This window comes from Neopsephotus bourkii, unplaced genomic scaffold, assembly GCF_033783945.1.
Source record: "Neopsephotus bourkii isolate Nb327-2 ecotype Australia unplaced genomic scaffold, CSIRO-AGI_Nbou_v1 NB_1471, whole genome shotgun sequence".
NCBI classification, from domain to species: domain Eukaryota; kingdom Metazoa; phylum Chordata; class Aves; order Psittaciformes; family Psittacidae; genus Neopsephotus; species Neopsephotus bourkii.
Window position 1 is genome coordinate 72,477 of NW_026901947.1, and position 24,971 is coordinate 97,447.

At 48.5% G+C, this 24,971-nt stretch overlaps 1 protein-coding gene across 1 annotated transcript; it reads right to left on the bottom strand.

The window, feature by feature from the left end:
- Nucleotides 1-4,163: 4,163 nt before the first annotated feature.
- LOC133220726 (aquaporin-7-like) lies at nucleotides 4,164-18,259 on the bottom strand. Its single transcript, XM_061369024.1, has 7 exons — nucleotides 18,000-18,259; nucleotides 13,810-13,936; nucleotides 10,172-10,298; nucleotides 8,056-8,193; nucleotides 7,235-7,353; nucleotides 5,361-5,578; nucleotides 4,164-4,503 (listed from the first exon to the last, which is right to left on the bottom strand). Exons 2-7 carry the CDS (start codon nucleotides 13,897-13,899, stop codon nucleotides 4,344-4,346), a joined length of 852 nt encoding a protein of 283 aa, XP_061225008.1. The 5' UTR covers nucleotides 13,900-13,936; nucleotides 18,000-18,259; the 3' UTR covers nucleotides 4,164-4,343.
- Between the last annotated feature and the right edge of the window lie 6,712 nt (nucleotides 18,260-24,971).

A 24,971-nucleotide genomic window follows, 5' to 3' on the forward strand; every position in this document is an offset into this window, starting at 1 on the left:
TCTGCCCTCAGAGTCATGGTTCAAAGAGACCTTGGGCTTCCATGTCTCTGCACTGGCCTAGTTGCTTGCTCTACAGCCCAGACACTTAGAATCATAGAATCAACTAGGTTGGAAAGGACTTTTAAAATCAAGTCCAACCATTACTTCAGGACTGCTAAGACCACCTCTAAACCATGTCACTGAGGGTCTCATCTGCATGGTTTTTGAACACTTTCAGGAATGGTGACTCCACCACTGCCCTGTGCAGCCTGTTCCACTGCCTGAGTACCCTCTTGGTGAAGAAATTGTTCCTAATATCCAATCCAAACCTTCCCTGGCACATCTTGAGGCTGTTTTGTCTTGTTCTATCACTTATTACCTAGGAGAAGAGATTGATGTCCCCCTCACTCCATCCTCCTGTCAGGCAGTTGTAGAGAGCAGTAACATCCTCCTGAGCCTCCTCTTCTCCGGACTAAACCCCCCAGGTCTCTCAGCTGTTCCCCATCACATCTGTGCTCCAGACCCTTCACCAGCTCCATTGCCCTTCCCTGGCCCCGCTCCAGCACCTCTATGTCTCTCCTGTAGTGAGGGTCCCAGGACTGAACACAGGATTCGAGGTGCATCCTCATCAGTGCCCAGTACAGGGGTATGATCGCTGCCCTGGCCCTGCTGCCACACTATTGCTGGTACAGGCCAGGATGCTGTTGGCTTCTTGGCTGTCTGAGCACAAGCTGCTCATCTTCAGCTCTATCCATTAGCAGCCTGAGGTTCTTTTACACTGAGCAGCTTTCCAGTCACTCTGCCACAAGCCTGGGGCAGCACATGGGGTTGTTGTGGCCCAAGTGCATGGGCCAGCACTTTGCCTTGTTGAATCTCATACCATTGACCACAGCCCATGGATCTGGCCTGTTCAGATCCCTGTGCAGAGCATCCTATCCTGCAGCAGATCAACACTCTCACCCAAGTTGGTGTCATCTGGAAGTTTACTGAGGGTGCACTCAATCCCCTCATCCAGATCATCAATGAAGATATTAAACAACACTGGCCCTAACACTGAGCCCTGAGGGACACCACTAGTGAGCAGTTACCAACTACGTGTGACACCATTTACCACAATTCTTTTGGGCTCAGCCATCCAGCAAGTTTCCAAACCAGCAAAGAATTCACCTATCCAGGCCATGAGCAGGCAGTTTCTCTTGCTGTGTCAGACAGTGTTGAATGCTTTACTAAATCCAACTTGACAATGTCCCCAGCCTTTGCCTCATCAACCAGGCTGGTCACCTTATTGTGGAAGGAGATCAGGTTGGTCAAGCAGGACCTGCCCTTCGTTAGCCCATGCTGACTGGGCCTGCTTGCTCCATTTTGCTGCACGTGCTTTATGATCTCACTTAGGATCATCTGCTCTGTGACCTTCCCTGGTACTGAGCTCAGGCTGACATACCTGGAATTTCCAGGGTCTTCTGTCCTGCTCTTTTTGTAGAGAGGTGTCACGTTGGCCAGCCTCCAAACCTCTGGGACCTGCCCAGAGGACTGCTAGAGACCAGACTGCTAGACTAGACCAGGACTGCTGATACGTGATGGAGAGTGGCTTGGCAAACTCCTCTGCCAGCTGCTTCATCATTCTTGGGTGTCACCCGTCCGGCCCCATAGACATGTACATCTAAGTGGAACAGGAGATTGCTAACCATTTCTTCCTGAATTATGGGGACTTCAATCAGCTCCTCATCTCTGACATCCAACTCAGGGATCTGAGTACCTTGAGGGTGACTGGTGTGACTACTAAAGGCTGATGCAAAGGCAGCATTTCCTTTTTGGAAATGCTTTTCCTTTTTGACCTTTGTGCCGTGTCTTTTCAGATAGTCGAGTCTGTGTGATGTCCTTCCCAGTACGCCCTAAGGTAGCCAGAAGCTGCAAGGTCCCTCACTGCCTCTGATTTCTCCTCCTGCAGGAATTGCTGAAACACTGGGTCAGTGATGTTGAGAGTCCCATAAGCCAGGAGGACCCCTTGGTTTGTCATGCATTCATTTGCAAAGTTGACCATTCAAACAGCCTTTGTCACTTTTCAACTAGGCAGGATCTGACCTGGGCACACTGAGATCCTACAGCCTTAGAAGCTCCTGATGCTGTTTTAATAGTCTAAGTTGTCAGGTTAGAACCGCACTTTAACCCATCCAGTGCTGGTTTTTATTTACACCTGAAGGTTTCCATTACTTTTCTGTGCTATTCTGTCTTCTTAGGTGTGCTGGAAACACATGGTAGCCACCCACACATTTTGTGCCTAATTAGGGAAATCAAAGTCACCATCTTCAAGTAAGCATCAATTATTTAAACAATATCATCTTTTATTTGTGAAAGTCACATAATTACATAATACAAACCTACCTCACAGGGGTGTTGTGATGCTTTCACAAGTATTTGTATGGCCTTCAGAAAGAGGAAGCTTGTAAGTGCTTAGTAGTATTTTAATAAAGAATTTAATATTTTCCTCCAGAGTGACTGGGTATTTAAAGTTGCTTTGGGGAGCACATGTACAAGGATGTATGGTAAAAGCAGGGCACAAGCTGGATTGGTTTGTTGGGTTTTTTCTAATGCAGTGGACAATCTCACTAAGAAGGGATGGACTACAGTGTCTTTTAGCTAATCCCATTGTGAGCTACTGTGAAGTTCCCAGTTTAGTTCACATAGACCAAAAGACTCAGCTGTTTGACAGCTGTTCAGCACACCTCTGTCCTGTGCTCAGTGTTCGAAGTCTCTGCAGCAGTCAGCCCCAGCTCTGGCATGCTTTGATTGGTTTCCAGCACTGTCCAAGTGCAGTTTCTGTTGCTGAGGGCTGCCCTCTGCCACCCCCAGGTGAGAGGAAATCTTCTAATGCTCCTCAGCCCTCTGAAGCTGACATGCACCTTGTGCCAGGTAAAGATCTGTTGTAGCTGCTCCACTAACATAAGGTCAGCTCAAAAAGGAAGCAGAGATGTCAGTACCTATCACCCCACCCCACGCCACATTAGTGGTCCTTTTAATAGGATTGTAAAATACCAGGTTGGAAAGGACCTCAAGGATCATCTGGTCCAACCTATTATAGTCTATCTTATTATAGACCTATTATAGTCTATCTTATTATAGACCTATCTGGTCCTACTATATTAGTAGTGAGATGTGAATGATCATTAAAGCCAGTAAATGCCATTTTCTGGAATTCTGTGCAGTAGTGATGTTCTGTCACTTCCTGCTTATGGAGATCACCATATTGTGTGTACATGGCACCCCAGGACTGCAGTCATGTGCTTGACATGCATACCATACTTGCTTAAGCATTGCCTAGGAAAGTTAAGACTCTTGTTACCCCACTGGTGACAGTAAGCTTCTGATACTATTTTACTTTTATTCTGATACCTCAGTTGTGGAAGGCTCTTGCAGGTCCACTTCCGTATTCAGATGGAGGTGGCAGAATTCCTTCAGGAACAGGGCCTTCTTCCCACATTTCTTATGCATTCAGAGTGGGGAAAAGGGCTTCAATTTGGTTTTTTGTTTAATTGAGCATTTGAGTCTCAATCCTTTTATGGTGGTAGTTAAACTCCAGCCTGCTGGTAGCACACATGGGTCCATGACACCAACATGTTCCCGTAGAGCGGTGCCAGAAATCAGGAAACGTTGTGGTTTAGTTTACTGATTTTTTGGTGCTTCCTGAATGTTCAGATCAAAAAGGAAAAATCAAAAACAAGCACCAAAAAAAAAAAAATCAGGTTCAATTCTGTATTTCAGACTATCCTTGCTCTTTGTTCTCTGCCAAAACAGGTGTTTGTTAGGGTTTATCAAATGGAAGCAAGCTTAAGCCCCTGATCCATCAGTATTTACCTCTTACCAAAGAATATTCCAGATGAAAATTTCTTTAAGTTAATTAAGCTGTTTCTGCTGCTTTTATGTAATGTATTTTTGACCTACTGGAAAGTGTCACTGCCCATGGCCAGGGGTTGGAACTAGATGATCTTTAAGGTCCCTTCCAACCCAAAACATTCTATGATTCTATGAATGCATAGGTATCTGGAGTCTTGCAGCACTGCTTTGCTTTTCTCCAGAATGTGATGATTTTATCTTTGGTAGATGTTTATACAGGGAGACTGAATAATTTGTTCAGGTCACAAAGAGGTCTAGCCCTGCCCAGGTCTGCCCAGTGTTAAGAGACCCGGTTTGTCTGCTCAGGCAGAGTTTATTGAAGACCAGTCCCACATTTCTCCACCAGCAGGGTGAAGAACTGGTGTGCTCCGGCACCATTACTGCACATGCCCTTACCCACTTGTTTACCCTTTGACTGTCCATACATCCACATAGGCTTTGATGTCAAGGCCTTTCCTTGGAGCATGTGGCCATCACAGTGTAGAAACTTCCACCGCTCTCTGTCCTTTCTCATTCCCACATTCCGTGACAGGTGGGTTGTGAAAATCAATGAAGATTTTGTGGATGAAAACACCAATCAGGCTTCCCAGAATTGGTGCTGTGACTGGGACCCACCACCAGTGGTGTCCAGCCCTAAAATGAAACAGAGGAGAGGCAGCCAGTGAGCCAGATTGGAACCACTGCCCTGCCGCTGAATGGCTGCAAGAGCAGGAGTGAGCTGTGTGAGATGAGGTATCTAGTCCCACTTCACATACTGGGCCTTACAGCTGGCTTAGACACATTTCCTACCCACCAGCATAACTGCTGGAGGGAGGGTCATTTTCCTTGTCAACCTTGGAAGGTGTTGCTGCACTGTCTGCAGGTTTCTTGCTGCCCTACAGAAATGGTCTGTGTGATCCTGATGAGCATGACTATCAGACAGAGACACACACACACCTCTTTTGCCTCTCCATTTCCAGTAACACTGATGCCTCCTTTACCAAGCTCTCACTTATTTTCTGGAAATTTAATTAAACTAATGGGCAGGAGAGTCTGCTAATGCCCTCAACCACAGGAAAAGCCATAGCATGGCACCACTGCTAAGCAGGGGAAGGCGGGATTTCATATCCAGACATCTAAATTTAAGAGTATACAGTAATCCATCTATAAGTACCTGCTTTCATGTGAGCTGAATCAGTCTCTGACTTTCCATTCACTGTGATATAACCACCTAGACCTCCAGCTAAGAGGTGGCCAGTTTGCTGCCCAAATTGAGGTGTCCAGATTTCAAGGTGAATCCCATGCTGGAGAATTAGTGTGCCCCAGTTTTTGTGCCCATAATGCACCAGCCTACTCTGTGCACAACTTTTGCTGTCTGAGAATGTAGGATGTGCTTTGCACTGATACCGTCATCACTTGACCCAGAGAAAAAGTCTTTGTGGCCATTCTATCTTGGGCTTATCTGCTGTCATTGCAAGCTGAGCAGTGTAAAAGCAAAGAGGGTCACTCACGTGAAGACATCGGTTCCCCAACCAGCAATTGCCGTGAAGATCCTAGGGGGCAGGTCTCGGGAGGGGTTTATGGCATAACCTGTGTTCATCCCCATCCCCATGCCAATGCCCAGGACAAGGATACCCGTGAGCAGGGCCTCCGTGCCTCTCAGGGCCCTGTTGTTTTTCTCATCATGAATGATCAGAATGCCCAGGTGCAGCATTGCTGTTGCTAGAAACTGCAGGAGCACAAAAGGGACAAGAAGTCAGGAGGGAGAATGGGGAATGCAGAAGGATCATCCTCGGCAGAGAGGAAGAGACTTCACAGATTGGAAGAGCAGGTAACATTCATGCTCTGATCAAGGCAGGGAGGACCTTGTTCTTATTCCCACCTCCCAGGTGGATGGAAGAAAATTCTTGACTCATTTCCCAGCAGCAATACCTCCACCTCATCACCAGAAATGCCCTAGGACTGATACAAACTTCTCAGCACTGTCCTCTCCCTCCACCTTTCAAGTTAGAGACACATGTTATAGTAAGTACATTTCATCTGACAGAGGCAGACCCATAACAGACTGCTAAGAAGACAGATCTGTTCCTCCTTAGAGGGAGTGATGTTTTATATAGCCTGTTGCATCAGCCCTTTCAGGACTAGAAGCAGATACTAGATTCTCCTCTGGGACACTGAATTGCCCTTTTGTGACAGTACATAGCTAGAAGTTGTAGATCATGTAATGCCCAAGATGTCAGGAACCGTTGTTTGAATACAGGTGATTCCTGTCTTTTTCTGCTTCAGAACATGCAGCTGGAGAGCCTGGGACTGCTTGCAGAGTTGCCAGCAAAAGTAGAAACTCTGCAGCTCTTGACTGTCACTGTCATTTGCTTTCTTGTGTAGCAAGGACACTGCATGCTCTATGGGAGGCTGAGTCATCAAGTCCCCACCTGCAGGCTATCCAGCTCTCACTGCCATCCTCATCATACCCAGCAACAATTTTGTCAGAGACAAGTACAGGCTTCCTTAGATTTGAACTGGGAGTGAATCTTCCTTCTCCAGTGCTCCATGTCCACTGAAGCATCCCCTTCCTATTTCTGGGCATCTGGACATTGTGTTGTGTGCTGGGAATCAACTGTACGTGGTCTGAATTGGACTGTTCAAATGCCAGAGGTTAATCCAGACAGTCTATGGTCTGAAGGGGGCCTACAAAGATGCTGGAGAGGGACTTTTCATCAGGGACTATAGTGATAGGACAAGGGGTGATGGGTTCAAACTAAAACAGGGGAAGTTCAGGTTAAATATAAGGAAGAAGTTCTTTGCTGTAAGGGTGGTGAGATACTGGAACAGGCTGCCCAAAGAAGCGGTAAATGCTTGATCCCTGGCAGTGTTCAAGGCCAGGTTGGGCAGAGCCTTGGGCAACATGGCCTGGCGTGAGACATCCCTGCCCAGGGCAGGGGGTTGGAACTGGATGATCTTAAGGTCCTGTGCAACCCTAGCCATTCTGTGATTCTATGTGAAGGCAGCCGTGGGTGCTCTGTACTGGTGAGGGGCAGCAGGCAGAGCTGCCCAGGAGAACAAAGCATGTGTAGGATCCAGAAAAGGGAAGAACAGTTCAGAGAACTGCACAGAGCCCAAAGGAGATGCTTCCTGATACAGCTCAGCTTCCCATTGCCTGGGCTCCATGCAGGCAAGATGTTTGGAGGGCACTGGGACCAAGCCCACAGGCATTACCTTTTAGGCTTGCTCAGCCACCAAGACGCCTTTCATCCTACCTGTCAGGCACCTGCTCTTAATGGTGGGCTCCTTGGAGCAGAGGTTGTGATTGTGTCTGCATACTGTCTCTGGCACTCACACTGTTACCACCTGCCTTGCCCAGCACATCTCAGCAGTCCCCACTAACCTCTGTGAAGAAGCTCCCAGGCAAGGACATATAGGGAGCAGGGTAAGTGGAGAAAATGGACGCTGTGGCAGTTGGTCCTGTCACTGTGAAGTTCCCCTTGGAGTAGTCGTACAGAGCATCTAAGGAGAAATGGGAGTTAGAGGAGTTAGCAGAATTCATCATGGTACATAGGTGAGTCCACGCACTGCAGCCAGCATGGACACCAAGAGGAATAGAGGCAATGGGAGATACGGTGGAGGTGACACACCCCAAGCAGGGCATGATCTCACTGATATCTGTCACCTGCAGACTTTGGTCTGCAATCGCTTCCTTAAACCTACCGGCTCCATGCCCCTGCGCTGGGAGCCTTAAGTAGGCTGAATGCTCTGGATGCACTGGATGCCTCCATCCCCTGCCTCTTAGAGGATGAGACATGCTGGATCCAGTGAGTGGTGTGTCCCTCACAACTCAAAACCACAGATGTCTGCTGTACTGTTATACACGGACCAGCAGAGTCCCCAGAGCTCCATTTGTGCCTAGTACATGGTAGTTCCATTTAACTTCAGCCCTTGCAGACTCTTGGAAACAAAATGCAGCTCCTGGCCTTGAGCTAAGGACAGGTTTGGGTACTGGGAATACCATGAGCAAAAAAGGAGCTGTGCTCTCCAAGAACTTCTCACCCTTCCCACAGACATCTGTGCTCTGCTCTAGCCTGGAGTTGTGAAGGTCTGTCCCGCATGCCAGGAGCTCACCCTTCTCACTCAGACATCATGTTAGGTACTGCAAAAGGAAGACTAAAATGATGCCCACAGGAAAGCCTGAGATAAAACACACAACCGTACCATAGTAGATGCCAAAGACAGTGGCTGCTGCTGTAAAGGAGCCCAGAAACTGGCCGATCACATAAACTGGGAGCTTTATCCAAGGCAGGTTTCCTAGAATGCAGTGTGTGATGGTGATAGCAGCATTCAGATGAGCTCCTGCAAAGTCACAGCAAAAGAAACTGGCCTCAGCCCTGACGCAGCTGTTTTGGAGCATGTCCCACACCCCACAGCAACCACTCAAATGTTTGATCCAGGACACTGAGACTCTGTCAGGGCAGGGTCCCTCAAAACTGACCTGTTTTCCCTGGGCAACTGAATGATGCAGGACAGAGAGCTATTAGCTTTAGTCTTCTAAAAGCTCTGTAGACCACAGGCTGCTTTCAGAGAGTGGCTCATCTCAGCTCAGAGACACCTCTCTATATAGGTTTCACCCTATTCAGCTTAAGGGGAGCCCAGAACTTAGACTCATCACCCATCTTTTATATGGCTGTAGGTAGATAAGGTAAATCTTATTCCAAACAATTGCAAGAGAGGGCCTCATCCTGGCAAAGCTAAGCACCCCAGCTGATGGGGGCTGCAATGACTCAGGTTAGCTGTTAGATACCACTGCATTGAGAAGAGGGTTTCAAGGGTGGTCAGTCCTGCCCAGACCATGGTTGCTCCCACTAATGTGAAGCAGACCCTGTCCTTCCCTTGCAGAGTTTGTAATCTTCGACTGTATTTCTTTACATTCCTGTTTAGAGAGGCCACTTTCCATGGAGCAGGTTGAATGGTGCTCTCAGTGCAAGCTGCATTTGTTCTCTGGGCCTCATCTCCCCATGAGTCCAAAGGAAATATTTGCTTTTCCTATCTGGTAGGTGTAAACTCTGTGGGTCAATAGATGTTCCAGCCGTAGTGGCCATCTCCAACTCTAGACTCAGAAAGGGGTAACATCCAGACACACAGCACCTCATCAAAGTGCAGGACAGAGTGAAGTAAAAGTACATGTACTGCCACCACTGACATGGGGGGAGGTCCCTTTTTCTGTGATCCTTTGCCTGCATGACCAGCTATTTCAGAGAATCACAAGAAGCATCTTGTGACATAAATGGTACCACATTACAGTGACAGGAAGCCCTGAAGCTGGCTTTGGAACCAGACTTGCTGGCTGATCTGAGACCCTTTCTTCCACCTTCAATCCCTCCATCTCAAGTGTCAGCTGGAACTGCAGGGACCTGCTTTCCTCAGCCCACTTTCCCCAGGATGTCCTCACCTGCTCCAAAACGACAGGAAGACCATGAGCTGACCGCTTGCATGGGCAAATTTTCCCTACCAAGCCCCAGCCTTGGACATCTGTCTGCTCCAACGGTTCAAGAGTAAGGACTTGCTTTAATTTTCTGGCCTCTAGAGCGTTTAGTTTCTTCTCTTGGTGCAAACAAATGCAGAAATTCCACAAGGCAAAGGTAATGCTCTTGTCATGTGAGAGATACCACCCCATGGCCCCGAAACACCACCTCCTGAGCTCTTGCGGGGCGTGTGCCCAGGGATGTGGATGATAAGGAGAAAATTTGCATGCCATTCCTTGTTGCAACATCAGCAGTAAGCTCTCCTTTGCAATAAATTATTTACTTCCCCATGGGTCACACTGCCAGGGTGCTTTCAGACCTCCTTGTCTCCTTGGGCTGTGATGCTATATCCCAATGTGACTAATGGGGGCACTGCTGAAACCAGGCTCTGCTAACTACAGTGGGAGGGAATGGCTGAACATTCACCACTATCCCTGTCCCGCTTGCCCTGGTGTCATCAGCTCAGGACACAGGTCTGGGGTCAGCATTCTGTAGGCGTGCCATGCCTGCCTTGTTCCCTTCTTCTAACCTTGCTTCACCATTGAGGCACCTTGGCTTGAGCTTGGACCTGTCTTCCCCCTGCAGACTTGGCTGTGGTCACTGGGTCATGAGGCTGACCCTGGTTATGGTCACCAGACTTGCTCTGCTGTTCTTGCTTGGGGACCCTAGGACTGCCCTTCCTTCAGGTGAGGGCACTATGTCACCTTGCCATGCCATCACCCACCCCTCCGCATCCCGCTGCTGCTGCCCCTGATGCACGTGGCCTTTATGGAACACAGAGATGTCCCAAGCTTGAGTGTCCTGCTCACCAGAGATTCCTCCCGCTGCATGGATGCCCAAGGTAACACCAATGCCAAATGCCAAATTGATGCTGAAATACTGCCCAAAGTTTTGTCTTCCTAATACCACTTGTGCCACAGCAGACAAGCCAAAGACCTAGAGCATGGAAAAAGAAAGAAAGGAGTGTTAAAAGTACCTTCATTGATGTGGTGGACGGAGCTTCTTTACTACTTTTTATGCAATTTTAATAAACTCAAGACAGGAAGACTCTAAAGTGCCCATTGTCAGGAGATGAAGAATGTGCCTCCCCTGCACAAACTGAAGCAGTAGATGGGTTATTTCTCACTGGTGCCCATCACACTGACACAGGCACTCTAGTCATCATTGGCTATGGGGAGACAAACCCCAAACCCACACATCAAGATCCGGGGCTCAAGAGGGGTCACTCACACAGCCACGGTATTGTGTCTGTGCCTGAAACCAGGTACATGAGCCAGGGGGGCATCACCATTGACCATCAGGAGACAGTGCCCATGATGGGTGGAAGGACAGTGAGCAAATTCTTTTTGTCTTTCTTTCCCTGGTGTGCAATTTGTTCACTAAGAACATGGTTTGGGCAGCACACAGCTATTTGCCAAACCCAACTCTAATTTTGTAACTTACCCCAGCAAAAAAAACAAGGAAGGAAATTTTGTTTTGACTTTTCCTTTCAATGCATACACATTTGGTTTGAAAACAGCCAAAGTGTCAATATTTTTTTAGTGACTAAATGGGAACCAGGAAAAAAAATTAAGAAGCAAAGTAAACACTTTCCAGCAGGAAAAGGCATATTCAAGAAATTGCTCTGGCCTGAAATTAAATTCTATTTCACTTTTCAAATGTGGTCAGAGGGTGGAAAAATCAGTTCTTTGCACAGCTCTTACACTGAAATCTGGGAAGGACAAAGCTCCTCTTGAGGTCTCTGCCTCACAAACCGCTTGGCAATTGAAGAGTGTATCCTGCTTCTTGGACTACACTGCTGTTTATCCAGGGTGGCATGTCCCTCCAAGACAAAAATGTCAACATGTTCTCCAGCATCTGAATTTGTGCTCTGTCCTTTCTGACTGTGATCTTTTCTGTCTACTCTGCCTGGATCCAGAGTTCATCTCATACATCCACTCTCCCTCTTCCCATTCAGACATCACCCCTGTTCCCCAGAGACGCTATTCTTAATTCTCTCGTATACATAGAGCCCACTTTCTGTCAGTCTGCCTCAGCAAAAAACACCAAAAGCCCCAAAAAAGCACTGTTTGGGATCTGCAAAAGCCTTAAAAAAACTCTGCCTACTCATCTCTGACTTTCCAAAGCCACATCCAAGAGAAGCCAAATGCATAATGCATTTGTAGGTTTTGTAGGACAGCATGGAGGTGCAGAGAGAGGGGCTTGGGGCAGGAGACATGGCTGAACACCAATATCCTGAAATAGGTGTATTTCAGCACAGAACCAAGCCTCTGGTGTCTTTCTCTATTCTCACAGTTCCAAAATACTCTGTTTATTTCCCTACCTCCCTACTTCTGCTGCTGTTTACTGCTGCTGCCTGATTCCCTCCTTTGTGATCACTGCCTGCCCATCAAGGTAAAAAGCCTGGGCTAGGCACTGTTCTCCAAATAACACACATCCAGGCATCACAGAGATGCATCCAGTGCATTCCTGGCTGCACTGAAGGCCCTGGGGCTGCTGGATGCTACACCCTGAGTGCTGGATGCTATTTGTTGCCGGCCCATGATAAGGGTCCATATGTAGTGTTCCTCCTCCTACTTTATTCCCTTGCAGGGATCAGTGAAAGAAGAGCCAGTTTGAGCTGCAGGCTACAAAATCTGCCTTTGGCTGTCAGAGTACAGGGGAAGGACTGCTCCTCATTCTTCTTTCTCGAGACAGCTCAAGCAGGACACCTCTGAACTAGTTCCTTATCACCTAGGAACTTCCACCACCAAAGAGCAAAGGGGATAGAAAGGGAAATGGTTTGCTCACTCCTCCTGAGGAGCCACAGACGTCTGTGCTCTGACTTTCAATGTGTGCAAAGTTACCTGTGTAGTAGGGCTGAACTTCAAGGAGCTGGATGCGCAATAATGTGATAAAATGCAAGCATCCTTTGCATGTGCGGTTGTTGCCCATGAAAACAAGCACCTTTATCTGTCAGCAGTGTCAGAAGGTCCCCATCCTCACAGAAACCTTATCTTCCATTTGAGCAAATCTCTGAGTTTTTGGGGCTATCCCCATCTCTTCCTTGCCTGCCTCTGTCCAGTCTTAAGTGTCCCAGCCCAGGCTAAGCCCAGGTATAGTAAGTTAGCACAGACAGCTTCTGAAGCTTTTCAGAGGGAGGATGCTGTCTGTATGTGTTAGTCCAACACATGAAGGCTCTGGTCCTGGTCAGCACTGCACCCCAGCCAGGGGTCAATTCTGTCTGCAAAGCCTTCCTCACCTGCTCCCCAAACACCTCCAAAGCAGGTCAAGAGCTCAAAACCATGTCTTTTCTCTGCATAAAATAGATGAGTTTCTGTATGATATGGATAAACACTATCCATCTCCCAGCATACGAAAACCAAAAGTGAAATCCTAGCGTGCTTTACAGCTGTTAATTACAGCTGTAAAGCATGCTGTAATGGTCGGTTGTGGCTCCAGAGAGTATCACAGGTATTCATTACCTTGGCAGCCCCAAGAGGAAGACAGATGAATGCTGCTCTCATTTCACAGAGGCTGTCAGGAGTTGGGGTCTGCTCTGCAGACCTGTGCAGGACCTCCCAACCACACCATTGCCTATGGCACAGCAGGTAGAAAAGCCTCAATTCACTGCATGGGATCTCTCAGGGGGTTGGCACAAGCATTGTGTTGCCACATCTGACCAGGCTCTGCTCTTTGGTCTCATTCCCAGACTTTCCCTCCTTTTATTCAGAGAACTGTTTTCAGAGAGCTGAAACAATGGAGTGGCCAAAGAAGGGCAACGGAGATGGTGAAGGGTCTGGAGAACAAGTGTGATGGGGAGTGGCTGAGGGACCGGGGGGGGTTTGGTGTGGGGAAGAGAAGGCTCAGGGGGGACCTTGTTGCTCTCTACAACTGCCTGAAAGGAGGATGGACTGAGGTAAGGTTCTTCTCCCAGGTAACAAGTGATAGGATAACAGGAAATGGCCTTGAGCTGTGCCAGGGGAGGTTTGGGCTGGATATTAAGGAAAATTTCTTCACCGAAAGGGTTGTCAAGCATTGGAGCAGGCTGCCCAGGGCAGTGTTGGAATCACCATCCCGTTTAAAAGATGTGCAGATGTGATGATACGGTTTAGTGGTAGACTTGGTGGTGCTGAATTAATAGTTGGGCTCAATGATCTCAAAGGTCTTTTCCAATCTATTTCCAAGCAATTCTATGATTCTATATCCAGTTACTTCACAGACTCCCAGTGACAACCTCCCAGCCTTCACAATGCTTTTTTCCTCCATAAGGTTTAGGCAGATGTCTTCCTGGTGGGAAGCTGCACCCCACCAGAGCAGAAGGGTGAGCGTTAGCAACCAGATGCTGAGCAACCCTGAGGATGTGATAGGACACCACTGACCTTACAGCTGCTGAACGCTTACCCTCTCACCCTCCCTGCACACACACACACATACACATGAATATCTGTGCCCATCCTTTCCTTACCATGAGGATGTACATCCCCAGTGCTTCTGCCAGCATCTCCCTGATGGTGACACTTCGAATCATGAGCGCCTTCTGAATCTTCTCCATCATCTTGCTCTCTGGATCCAGCCTGCAGCCACAGCAGCTCCTGTTGTGACAGTACACTTACTGCTGTGAGCCAAATACCCTTTGAAACTTGGCACCCTCCCTTCACCCCCAGACACCTTCGTTCATTTGGTTAACGATGAACAAGCCAATAAACAAGCAGATAGCTTCAAAGTCTTCCCACACACAAATGCCATCCTTCTAAAACTATATGGTGAGGATGCAGTCCTTCTTCTACCAGGCTTTGCAAACACTGGGCCCCTGCCAGGGAGCAGCCTATCTCCAGGGCAGTGGAGCTGTGAATAGCCTTGGTGTGTTCCTAAAGCCGTCTTTCTCTGTAACCTTTCCCACAGGTACTGAGCAGGAATTTTGGCTCTGCTCTGCACTGTAACCCACTGGCTGGTGGTTTGGTACCATTTTTTGTTGTAACAGGTGAGATTAGGAGTATTTGCTTGTGCTTTGCAGGATATTTGGATGCCCAGCCTTTGGAAAGGATGCTCTCCCTAGAGCTGATGTACACCACTATCCGCAGTTGGGAAGAGCACAATGCCTTGAGTGTTGCTCCAGGTTGAGTATTTACTCTTGCTGAATGTACCTGTGTCCAGTCACACTAGTGCAGAGACTCCCTGCTGCCCACCCCTGTCTGTCCTTTTATCTGGGGCAAGGAAACACCCTTCTCAGCAATTGTCCCAGAGACCTTCAATCACATCTGTCTGCCAGAGTAGAGCCCTCACTGCCCTGATTAATCCTCCGTCTCCTGATTCCCTCTGCTTATCTCCCTGCTCACCACGTGCTCTTACCCCTCCACTGTGAAGAGGTTTTAATACCTTTGCTTAATCACTGAAAAGTTAAACCCATGAACACTCAAGACCCCTTCCTGTGTGCCTTGTCTGGTTCCTTGCTGCTTTTATTCACCTTCCTCTCAAAGCACTGCAGGTTCTCAGTGTGGCCCTGGAAAGAACACAATGCACAGCTCTGGAGGAGTTACAAGCAGCTTCCCTATGGGAATGCAGTGCTCTGCTCCTGCTGCCCCTGGGGTTGTCTCCATCTGCATTAACACATTGCAAATGTTCATGAGCTTTTCTTCCCCCCACAGGACACTGAGCAGATGTATGGAAGAACCTAGGAAGCCGATTTGCCTCTCTGCCCCGTAGAGTCATACAATCATAGAATGGTTTGGGTTGCAAAGGACCTTAAGATTATCCAGTTCCAACCCTCCTGCCATGGGCAGGGACACCTTACACTAAACCATGTACCCAAGGCTCTGTCCAGCCTGGCCGTGAACACCGCCAGGGATGGAGCATTCACAACTTCCCTGGGCAACCCATTCCAGTGCTTCACCACCCTTACAGTAAAGAATTTCCTCCTTATATCCAATCTAAACTTCCCCTGTTTAAGTTTTAACCCATTACCCCTTGTCCTATTGCTGTAGTCCCTGATGAAGAGCCCCTCTCCAGCATCCTTGTAGGCCCCCTTCAGATAGATAACTGTCTTATTTTATGGCAGGGGAGGGTTTTATGGATTGGGGTAAGCCCTCTTCAAGTGACAGATCCGCTATAACCTTAATGAACACTAGGCTAAACATGCAGTAATTCAGTCTGTCTCCTCCCAAAGGTCCATTTAATCATGATGGGTGATAATCTCACCCTCTAAAGGGTGTTCCTACAGCATGTTTCTAGGTGGGAAGGCTTTTCTGTGCTGTGAATCTGTGAGCATGCTGTGGCACAGAAAAAGTGGCTAATTAATCTTTCCAGGTCTTTTCTTTCTCTGCCATAGTAATGTTTATTGGTTGGTTATTACAGAAACATGGTCCCTGGAGAACCAGACTGGGGTGTTGACAAGAGTCTCAAGTTTCTTCTGCATGTGGTAATTTCCAGCTGACATGTAAAGGTCAGGTCCTGGCATCGGCTTGTATTGGTGCTCCCACAGCCTTCCTCACATAGATGAGGTGTGAGTGGGTCGATATTGCCCACAGCTGGACCTACAACTTTGTTTCTCACTCCTAGATCTCAGGGAGCCTTACAAGTTGATTCCTCCCCTGTGGGCACACAAGCTGCTGTGTTTCTAAAAGGTTTTGTCCCCTGCATTCAAACATTAACTATAGGCATCTCCATATTCTCATTTGGGTTGAAAAATGGAAACAGGTTCTTTCTGGGAACACCAAGCTCTCATGGACTTGCCGTTTTCTCAGGGAAAAAGGCAATCCCAGTTTGCAATAGAAACCTTTGGTTTGCTGATGGTATTTGCAGCATAATCCCCAATATTACCACTAATTTCCCTAAAACTCCACCATGCTTCTAGGATGGCATAATGGATACGTCTCTTGCCACTGCTTGTTCTTTTACACAGATCATTCCACAAGGTGGCACTGAGACACTGATTTCTCTCTTAAAAGTGTTCAGAATAGTTCCTCTGTTGGCTGCTGAAAGTGTGAGTACACACACTAGTTTTATGGTTCCTCTGGGCATTTTTAGACATCAAAGTGATCTGCCACTGTTCAAGACGTTTAACAACAGCAACACCTTTGTTTCTATAGGTCCTGTAGGGCAGCACACCTCCGGCCTGGCAGCACACACAACAGAAGTGTTTAAGCCTGCGCCTCTCACCCTCCTCTTTATAACTAGCAGAGAAAACTGCTCATTGTAAAGTGGAGCAGCTCCAAAGGGCAGTTCACCCCACCTGAAATAAGCATCTGAGGCCAGACCTGTGAGTCATGCTGGATGCTGGCACTTTCCCTGCAGTGTCTGCAATGGGGTTGGAGCTCCAGAGTGCACACCCATGTGGAGGTATCTCTGCTGGGCGAGCTGGACTTCCCATCCTCCCTGCATCCAGCAGCAGTGATCCTTGAGCAAGGATCAAGATCCTGAGCACAACCAACCATGTGAGCCAGCCAAGGGCTGAAGCACGGATCTGACAGTTGCTCAACATGACATGTTTGTACCTGCATGGTTTCACTTACCTGCAGGGCTGACCAGGATCTCTGGGTCACCAAATACAGTCCCCTATTAACATGGGCAGCCACACCACACCTTCCCTTTCATGCCTCCATTCTAGGGATAAGTGATTTTTATCTTAATTCCTCCTGCTGAAAACCTGTTACCAGAACTTACTGCTCTCAAAATTAGAGACTTTCTTCTAATTTTCAGCAGAATTCTCAAAGCCAGTGTTAGCCAATCACAGTCATGAGGTAATATTTCCTCTACAGGTGCTATCCCATTAAGTTTTCCTATGAGGTTTGTTAGAAGAGCACGAGTTGCTCGTGCTTAGCTCGCACCACCTCCTGATGTTTACCTAGACTTGCTCACAGATTGAAACTTCACTCAACATTGACCCTGCAATTATTTCCCCATGTTTTCCGCTGCACATTAAGCAATCACCTGCTAAACCAAAGCCATTTTCCTCCCTAAGGCAGGTGTGCCTGCAGCACCAGTAATAAATGCCTCTGGTTGGAGAATATTTTGGCACAGTCAAGGCCCACTAGCTGCGCTGGTGTTGATACCCATGGTAGTGAAGAGCTGGGGTAACAACCCTGCAAAGAATGAGCACCCAGGGACTTCAGGGCAGTCATGCTTCTGCAAGGAATAGCTTCTCTGACTCAACTGACTGCACACTTTTCGTCTGCACCCACAACCTCATTTATCTCTTAATTGTGCTAATCAACAGCTGGAACATCACCACTCCGTTAGCTTCAGCCCTGCTGGTGGATCATTAACTTCTTCCCAGAGTCTGAGAGGAGCATGAGCCGACAGCACAGCAAAGGACCTCCTCAGCATGGATGAGGACAGCTTGCTCCTCCATCAGGCCAAATGAATGTTTCCCCTTTAGGAAACAAGGCCAGGTCAGAGAGACCAAAACAGTGCTATGACCCTAGCTGTCCAAAACAGGCTCCACTCGACATACCCTGGAGCACCTGCACATTATGGTCTCACATTTAACGCTCATAGTCTATCTCCTTCTTTCCTGTGGATGGCAGGTACTGAGTGAGTCACAGACACCCCACATGGCTTTGCTCCCCATACTGTTACCCAGCTCCCCATTCCCAGCACACCACCTCCCACCAAGCACACCGTCACCCCTTGCCCTGAAGCCGGCCCAAGGTGCATTACCTGTACGTGTTCTTTTCCAGTGAATCCGGGGTAGCTTTCTCCGTGCCAGACGGAAGCAGGAACTGGTGGGACCAGCGAAGGGATGTGTAAGCAGTGATGGCAGGATCCTACTCCCGTTTGGAGCCCTCTGCTTTCCTTCCCTGTGTAATGGTGCCTCTCCCTGCCCTCCAAGACCGCTAAAGCTCACTCAGCTCAGGTAATCTGCAAGGTGATGGTGTCAGCAGGAGGGGGATTACATGGCTTTGATTGGTCATTATGGGGAGAGAAGAGCTGCCCAAGAAGGGGTCCCCACTGGGCAGCTCTGGCCCCATCGTTGGGTAACACAGCCTGGGCTCCCTGGCTGGGACCCACCCTCCTCCCCAGCCCTCATCTGCTTACCAAGCAGAATTGGGTCTGTTTTATGTGACAGGTTTTGAGGCACCCCAAAAGCTTTGGCGTGGGCAAAGCCCTGAGGAGTCTCCCCTGTGCATGGATACAGAGCACGTAACAGAGAAACAGAGGCACAGGAGCGCTTCAGGTCCCAAAGGAAACTTGGGGCACCTGTGAGGTTTCCACTAAGGTGCTGCCAGCTCCTCACCTGCTGTCAGACCCCATTGCCTATCCTGTGAACATCTTGTTCTCCTGACATTCTCCTACCATAGCCCTGTATGTAGGAGCATCCCCTTTGTCCATCCTGGTGGGCTCCCCCAGACCCTGATAGAGAGCAGCAGGCTCTGTGGGTGTAAGTACTCCCACCAAGCTTTGAGATGCCTTCTTAGGTCTGCTTTCAATCCACAGATAAGGCAAATCCAGGGAACCCACAGGGCTCACAGGACATCCTCACCCTGGAGATAAGGGGAGCCAGCCAGGCTTTCTCTTGGAGGAGTGTGAGCACCCATGCTCTGAAAGGAGATTAAAGGGGAAAAGCTGCAGGCTGGGTAGGAGACACTGCATGAGCTGGGTGAGGCCCTTACTTTGCAGATCGTGGTAGAGCCACTATGCTGATCTGCATGTTTCCCTGCCTCTGACTGTACCCCAGAGACAGCACAGCATGGCTATGTCCTCCCTTCAGAATGCAATGAATCAGCTCTTACTAAATGGGGCCACTCAAAAAACCTCTTTTACTTCATCTCATGATGTCTCCTCTGCCTCATCCCTCCCCAGGGCACTCCAGACAAAGACCCAGTCTCTTTAAGGAACCCCAAAAAGGTACAAGCTGTGTTAACTGGTCCGAAGAGCAAAACCAGGGCAGGGGCTGATGACAGGAACATAGCCATCCCTGTTTCCTCTGCACTGCTGGAGTGAGGCTGAGACAATGGTCAACACAGTCCTTTCACAGCCAGGAGCTGTGTAAGGGTGGGCTGCATCCATACATGCCACTTGCCTGTGAACCCTTCAAGAGGTGATGCTGAACCCATAGGCAGACCACCTTCACTGATAGCTCTGACACAGGTATTTTGTGGAGTGAGGAACCAGCTGGTGACACTAATCACTGCCCATATATATAATCAGTTCCAGTCACTCAGCCGTGTTCTCCCATACCATACCTGCCATGGGGTAGGACCAAAGACCAGCAGTGAACGGTGAGCAATGCCTGCCGCATGGGATTAGTCATTGCTAACAGGGTGGAGAAAGACCAGGATGCAGGCAGTGGGGTTGTCTTTCTCAGGGACAGCCCGCTTTAGCCCAGAGGGCTGCTGCTGGTGTGGACGTGAAGGCATCCAAAGGAAACCCTTGATAAGCTCCCACTGTCATGGCAGGGAGGAGATGCCACAGATTCCTTGCAGATACCTGCACAGATCTCCCCGGACACTGCCCAGGAGCTCCACAGGCATTTGAGTGGGGGCGGAGGTTTGCTCCAGCATCTGCCAGACTCCATCACCCTCATCCTTCCTCCCCCAGCCCCTTTGGCCTCTTGTGCTGTTTCAGGAAAGAGGGGCTGGGTTTATCTCGTGGCTTCCTGGTCATTCCCATCCTGTCAGCTCCTGTGTGAAAAGTCATTGACACAGAGAGACCCACAGAAGCTGAAAACCCATCTGTTGGTGTCACCTGGACAAGAGTCCATTTCCATTGCTCACGTAGTTTCCTAGCACAAGTCCTGCATGACAGAAGTGAACGTCATTTGTGAAGATGACATTCAAATGGGCCCATGTTAAGCAGAGCACCAACATGCATCCATTTCCCTAAGCACAGGGCAGCACATATCAATCATTATCTGCAGTGCAGATGTTTCTAACCCATGGCAAATACTAAATATCATCACTGGTGTTTATTGGCCACACACACATCCATATCAGCCACTTCCTAGTGAAGAAGTAACTGTTGTAACCCACCTCCTCAATTTTGACTTCACAGAAACATCGTTGGGGTCAAAATATCAGTTTATAATCTCATGAGACTGGCAGAAGGTCTGTTACTCCTGATGTGAACCAGTTAGAGCTCTCCAGAGCCACCTCAGGATCTGTTTGCACAGGACCTGAGGAAATGGGCCTCTGGTCACAACACAGTCTCCACTCTCTTGCCACAAAATCAACATATACACAAAACACAGCAGGTCTGTGAAGATACAGACACTGATTTGTGCACCTGAAATGTTCATTCATACGTCAAACTGCAGCATTACGCAAATCAAGTGCCTGGCTGGAACTCCCCCTTACAGGAACAGCCATTCCAATTCATGGAGTCTACTTGGAAATACGTTGTTTTGACATGGCTTTCACTGCTCACCCTCACGATAAGCTCAAATTGCTTTTCATTCTTCATGCTAGGGTATGTAGACGTTTTTGACACAAGATGCTGTGGGTGCTAAAAACGGTTCTAAAAATAGTTAGACAAATTCATGAAGGCAAAAATCCACCAATAGCTATTAAACATGGACACCCTTCTCTCACAAATGACCCCTGGGCTGTGACTTGTTGGAGCTTGTAGAGTAGAATCATAGATTCACAGAATGGCTAGGGTTAGAAGGGACCTTGAAGATCATATAGTTTCAACCCCCAATATTCCAATTGTTCTCTTCAGACCAAATAGTTCTGTTCCAAATCCCTAATTTGTTTTGTTCACACACTAGTCTCCCATCAGACCTAGGACCTCCTCCATGGGTCCAAGTCCATGGGTCCTCCATGGGCCTCTCAATGGCCACTGTGATGTCCAGTGGATGTCCATCCCTTCAGCCACAGGAACAGAAGACTTGCATGTTCTTGCACTGCTCCATTGTCCTGAGATGACATGACAATACTCAAAACATATTACCAGCTCTACTGCTCACCATTGTGAGTCCCAAGCACCCATTCCTCCTCCCTGCACAGTTCCCCATCCCCAGGGGGTGATAAAGACACCTTGTTCAGCAGCAGCTTGGGGTGGGCAGAGGAGACATTTGCAACTGCTCGGTGTGCTGTGCGATCTTTGCTAAAACTCCTGCCCCTGCTTAGTGCTGGAGGCTCCTGGGCCATGCTGAGTTATCCACCTCCTTACTGCTCTCTCCTCCTCTGTGCAATGCAGGTAGTGACCTTTTCCAGTCCCAGAACAGCCAAGGGCTTCCACTTCACCACTGGTGGGGCCAGCAGTCAGAAGAGCAGGTAGGGGCATCCTTCACACACACAGCAGGTCAAGCCAGAAGAACCTCACTGTGGTGCGTGCAGCTGTGCCACAATTCAATGGCATTTTAGATAGAATAAAAGCTTTAAAAGAAGGAGACATGTTGCACTGTGGTAGAGCCTTCCTTCTCCTTCCCCCCAGGAGCTGGAGGCAGCCATACCATATGCATCATTTAAAAGCAGACTAGAAACAAAAGGCACTTAAACACTCGCCATGAGGAAGAGTCAGGCCCTGCTTTAGGACAGTAAATAATTGACTTTGTCTTGTTCATCTCATATTGTATCGCCTCTGCTGCTAGTGATTCACTGGAGAAAGAGAGATAGTGAAGCCTGCCCCCTCCCCAGCGCAGGCACCATCTCCCCTCTGGTGCTTTCTGTTCTGCACAGCACCATGAGACAGCAGCTTTGGGTATGGCACCAACACACACAGTCACACATCTCTATCAGCAAGGGCCTGGGGGAGAAAAAGCAGTGCCAGAGCCATGGGAGCACTGCAGGACCCCCAACAGGCACCCTCCTCTGTGCTCAGGGTGAGGGCTCGCACCTTCCTCCTGGTTAGCCTTCCTCCTGGTGCATGTGGGAGCTGTGGTCTGTGGAAAGGGAGCCTCGGAGCAGGGTCTCACTCCCTTGCACATGCTGTGGGATTTACCATGTCCCATCCAACCACCCATTCCCTTATGCTGGTGGTGTCTCTAAATTCAGGACATGAACAAAATCCTCTGAACTTTCAAGATCTCTTTTAAGCCCGCATCAGCAACCACCTTAGAAGCAGCAAAGGGGAAATCTTATGTGACACGAATCATAGTGATTTTGAGGAATACAGCACGTCTGTTGTATGTCATTACAGGGTGCTATAGGGGAAGAGAGATACCCAGCTTCATAACAATCTTCTTGGACTGCAGAGCATCTGTTTCTTCAGGAGCTTTAGTTCTGCTTATTTGTTATTTCTGCAATACAATTACCCCATGTGTTTTTGGACTCTGATTTGTTTGGAAGCACTGCCAAAATAATCCATTACAAATGCCTTGTACAAGTAGGCAACAGCCTGATGGAATACATTCTGCCCTGATGGGCATGTGCACAGAGCAAGATAAGAGCCAGCAGTGACAAAAACATGTTTTGCTCTAGACTGTTGGCACTGAGGAAAAAAAACATGCCCATAATTTGCATTTGTTGCTAACAAGATAACAAGATTGATCAACACAGAGAAAGCGAGGTTTGTAAATCATAACCACCTAAGGTCTCAACAGGCTGACCTTAATCTGTAACCCAGGATCCAAGTATTCTGTCTATATGTCCGTACTAGCTAACTCTGTACCCATCTATCTCTTTAAATGAGGATATATCCTTTGGTGAAAGCAGTTCTGCTGCCCGTGAATTCTCCCTGCCTGCTGACAACCCACAAACCGGAAGAAAACTGCAAATCCCATGGAAGAGTCCTACACTGTCAGCTTGTGATTGACTTCCATAGCCACAAATACGTAATGAAAATGGTTCACTCGTGCCCAGCATCCCAGCCAACCAGCTCTGTCTAAAACCAGTGCATCCCTCCCCAGATGCTGTCACCACTTGCTGTAGCTCTCAGTTTTAATCACAGGTTTCCCTTTCAAGCGTTGACCCGTTCTGCCGGATCAGTCCTGCTCAGCTTTCAGCACCTGATAGGATCATAAGACAAGGCAAACGTAAGCAAAGGATAGGAACAGCGGATAGAGATCTAGAATCGGAATTACACACACACAGTTATGCACAAAGGTGCATGAAATATGCCTGAGAAGAAAAAAAGTATTAACCTGTATAGATAGGAGAGTTGCTCAGTCCAGGATGTTATCAGATCTGGAAAAACGCCATGTCAGTGAGTCACTGGAGCATCAGTCAGTGGCCATGTACAGAAAATGCCACAAAGCTGGCTGTCTCATTCCCTCTCCAGCGTTCATACAGTATCGTTTTATGGTTTCCGTAAATGATTTACTATAATGTGCCATGGGCTCCTTCATTGCACTGTAGTTATCTGTCCCAATACCTTGCTCTGGCCCAATCCCTTCTCACACCCTCCTTCCTTTTAATAAAATGTGTTTTAATGAAACGTATTTCTCAGCATTGGGGAGCAAATGAAGGCCCTTTGGAAAGTATCTTGCATGTTCCTTCCTCACCTGCTCTCCAACCAACCTGCCAGGTCATGGAGCATCCAAGCAGGGACACCAAATGTGACTGACCCAGCAAGTTTATAGATGCCCTCTTCCTTCAGGAGCTGGAGCAGAGTCCCTCAGCTCCCCTGCATTTAGGACCTGCTCAGCTTCAAAGCACAGCAGATCAAGTCTGGAGTCCTGCTGCCACCAACAGGTCCTGGGGCACAAAGAGCTTGTATATCGGAGATGGTGCCTTCAGCACCAGCTAGAAGCAGACAGGGAGATTGCAGAGATCCCACAGCATTGGTATCATCCATTGTACATGCAGCAGCTCAACACACAGGTCTTGGCTGCCTTTCTGCTGCAGGGTTGGTCCCTGCTCTGAGTTCTGCCCTGGGATGGCCTCAGACAGGCAAGGACCTTCACAGCAGGGCAGTTTCTGGCCCAGCTCCTGTGTCAACCACCCCAGATAGGCACAGGTCAATAAAATGAGACTGTGATGAAAACAAAAGGTTATCCAAGAGGTACTGTCTGAGGAAAGGCTGCAAAGCAGGAAGTCCTCATGCCCAGGCTCAGTTTGGTACCACTTGTGCAGCAGCACAATGGGAGGCAGAAGAACACGGTCATAGATGGTGGCTTCCAGACCCTGTGCTCTGTGCTGGGAGCTCTAAGTTGTACTGGAATGCTTTTGCTTTGAGTCCTACAGGAGGATGGGTGGGAGGATCAACAGAGTGAGATGCTGCCTGAGTCTGCCACCACTTTGGGTGGCATAGGTCAGGTGATACCTCTTATGCTGCTCCTCAGAGCCCAGAATTACTGTTCCCATCATTACAGCTTGACTCTGAAGGGGGTCCAGGAGAAAGATCCCTCTCCCGCAGGCCCATACAGTCCTTCCATGCCTGTGTCCCACTATGGGAGAGGCAGAAGGGCAAGGTCTGTTCTCCATTCTGCATACAGCAGTATCTCACAAAACTGGAGGTGCACTCCTCCACAGGGTCTTCTGGCCAATGTATCTGGGAAGACCAGCTTCTGGCCAATCTCCTGGCTCCAGGACCCTCTTCATGACTCGAGAGGAGTATCTGGTGTCAGCATGCCTTTGCACTCGGATTTTTTACCATGCTCAGATGGGTTTAAATGACTGTTTGGCAGCAAGTTTCCCATGCAAACGTGGACATGGGCATTCTAAATGCCAACCTGTCTAGCCCTAACTCTTGTGCCATGGCGACCTGGCCACTCACTCAGTCACCCTGACCATCCACACCTTACTGCTA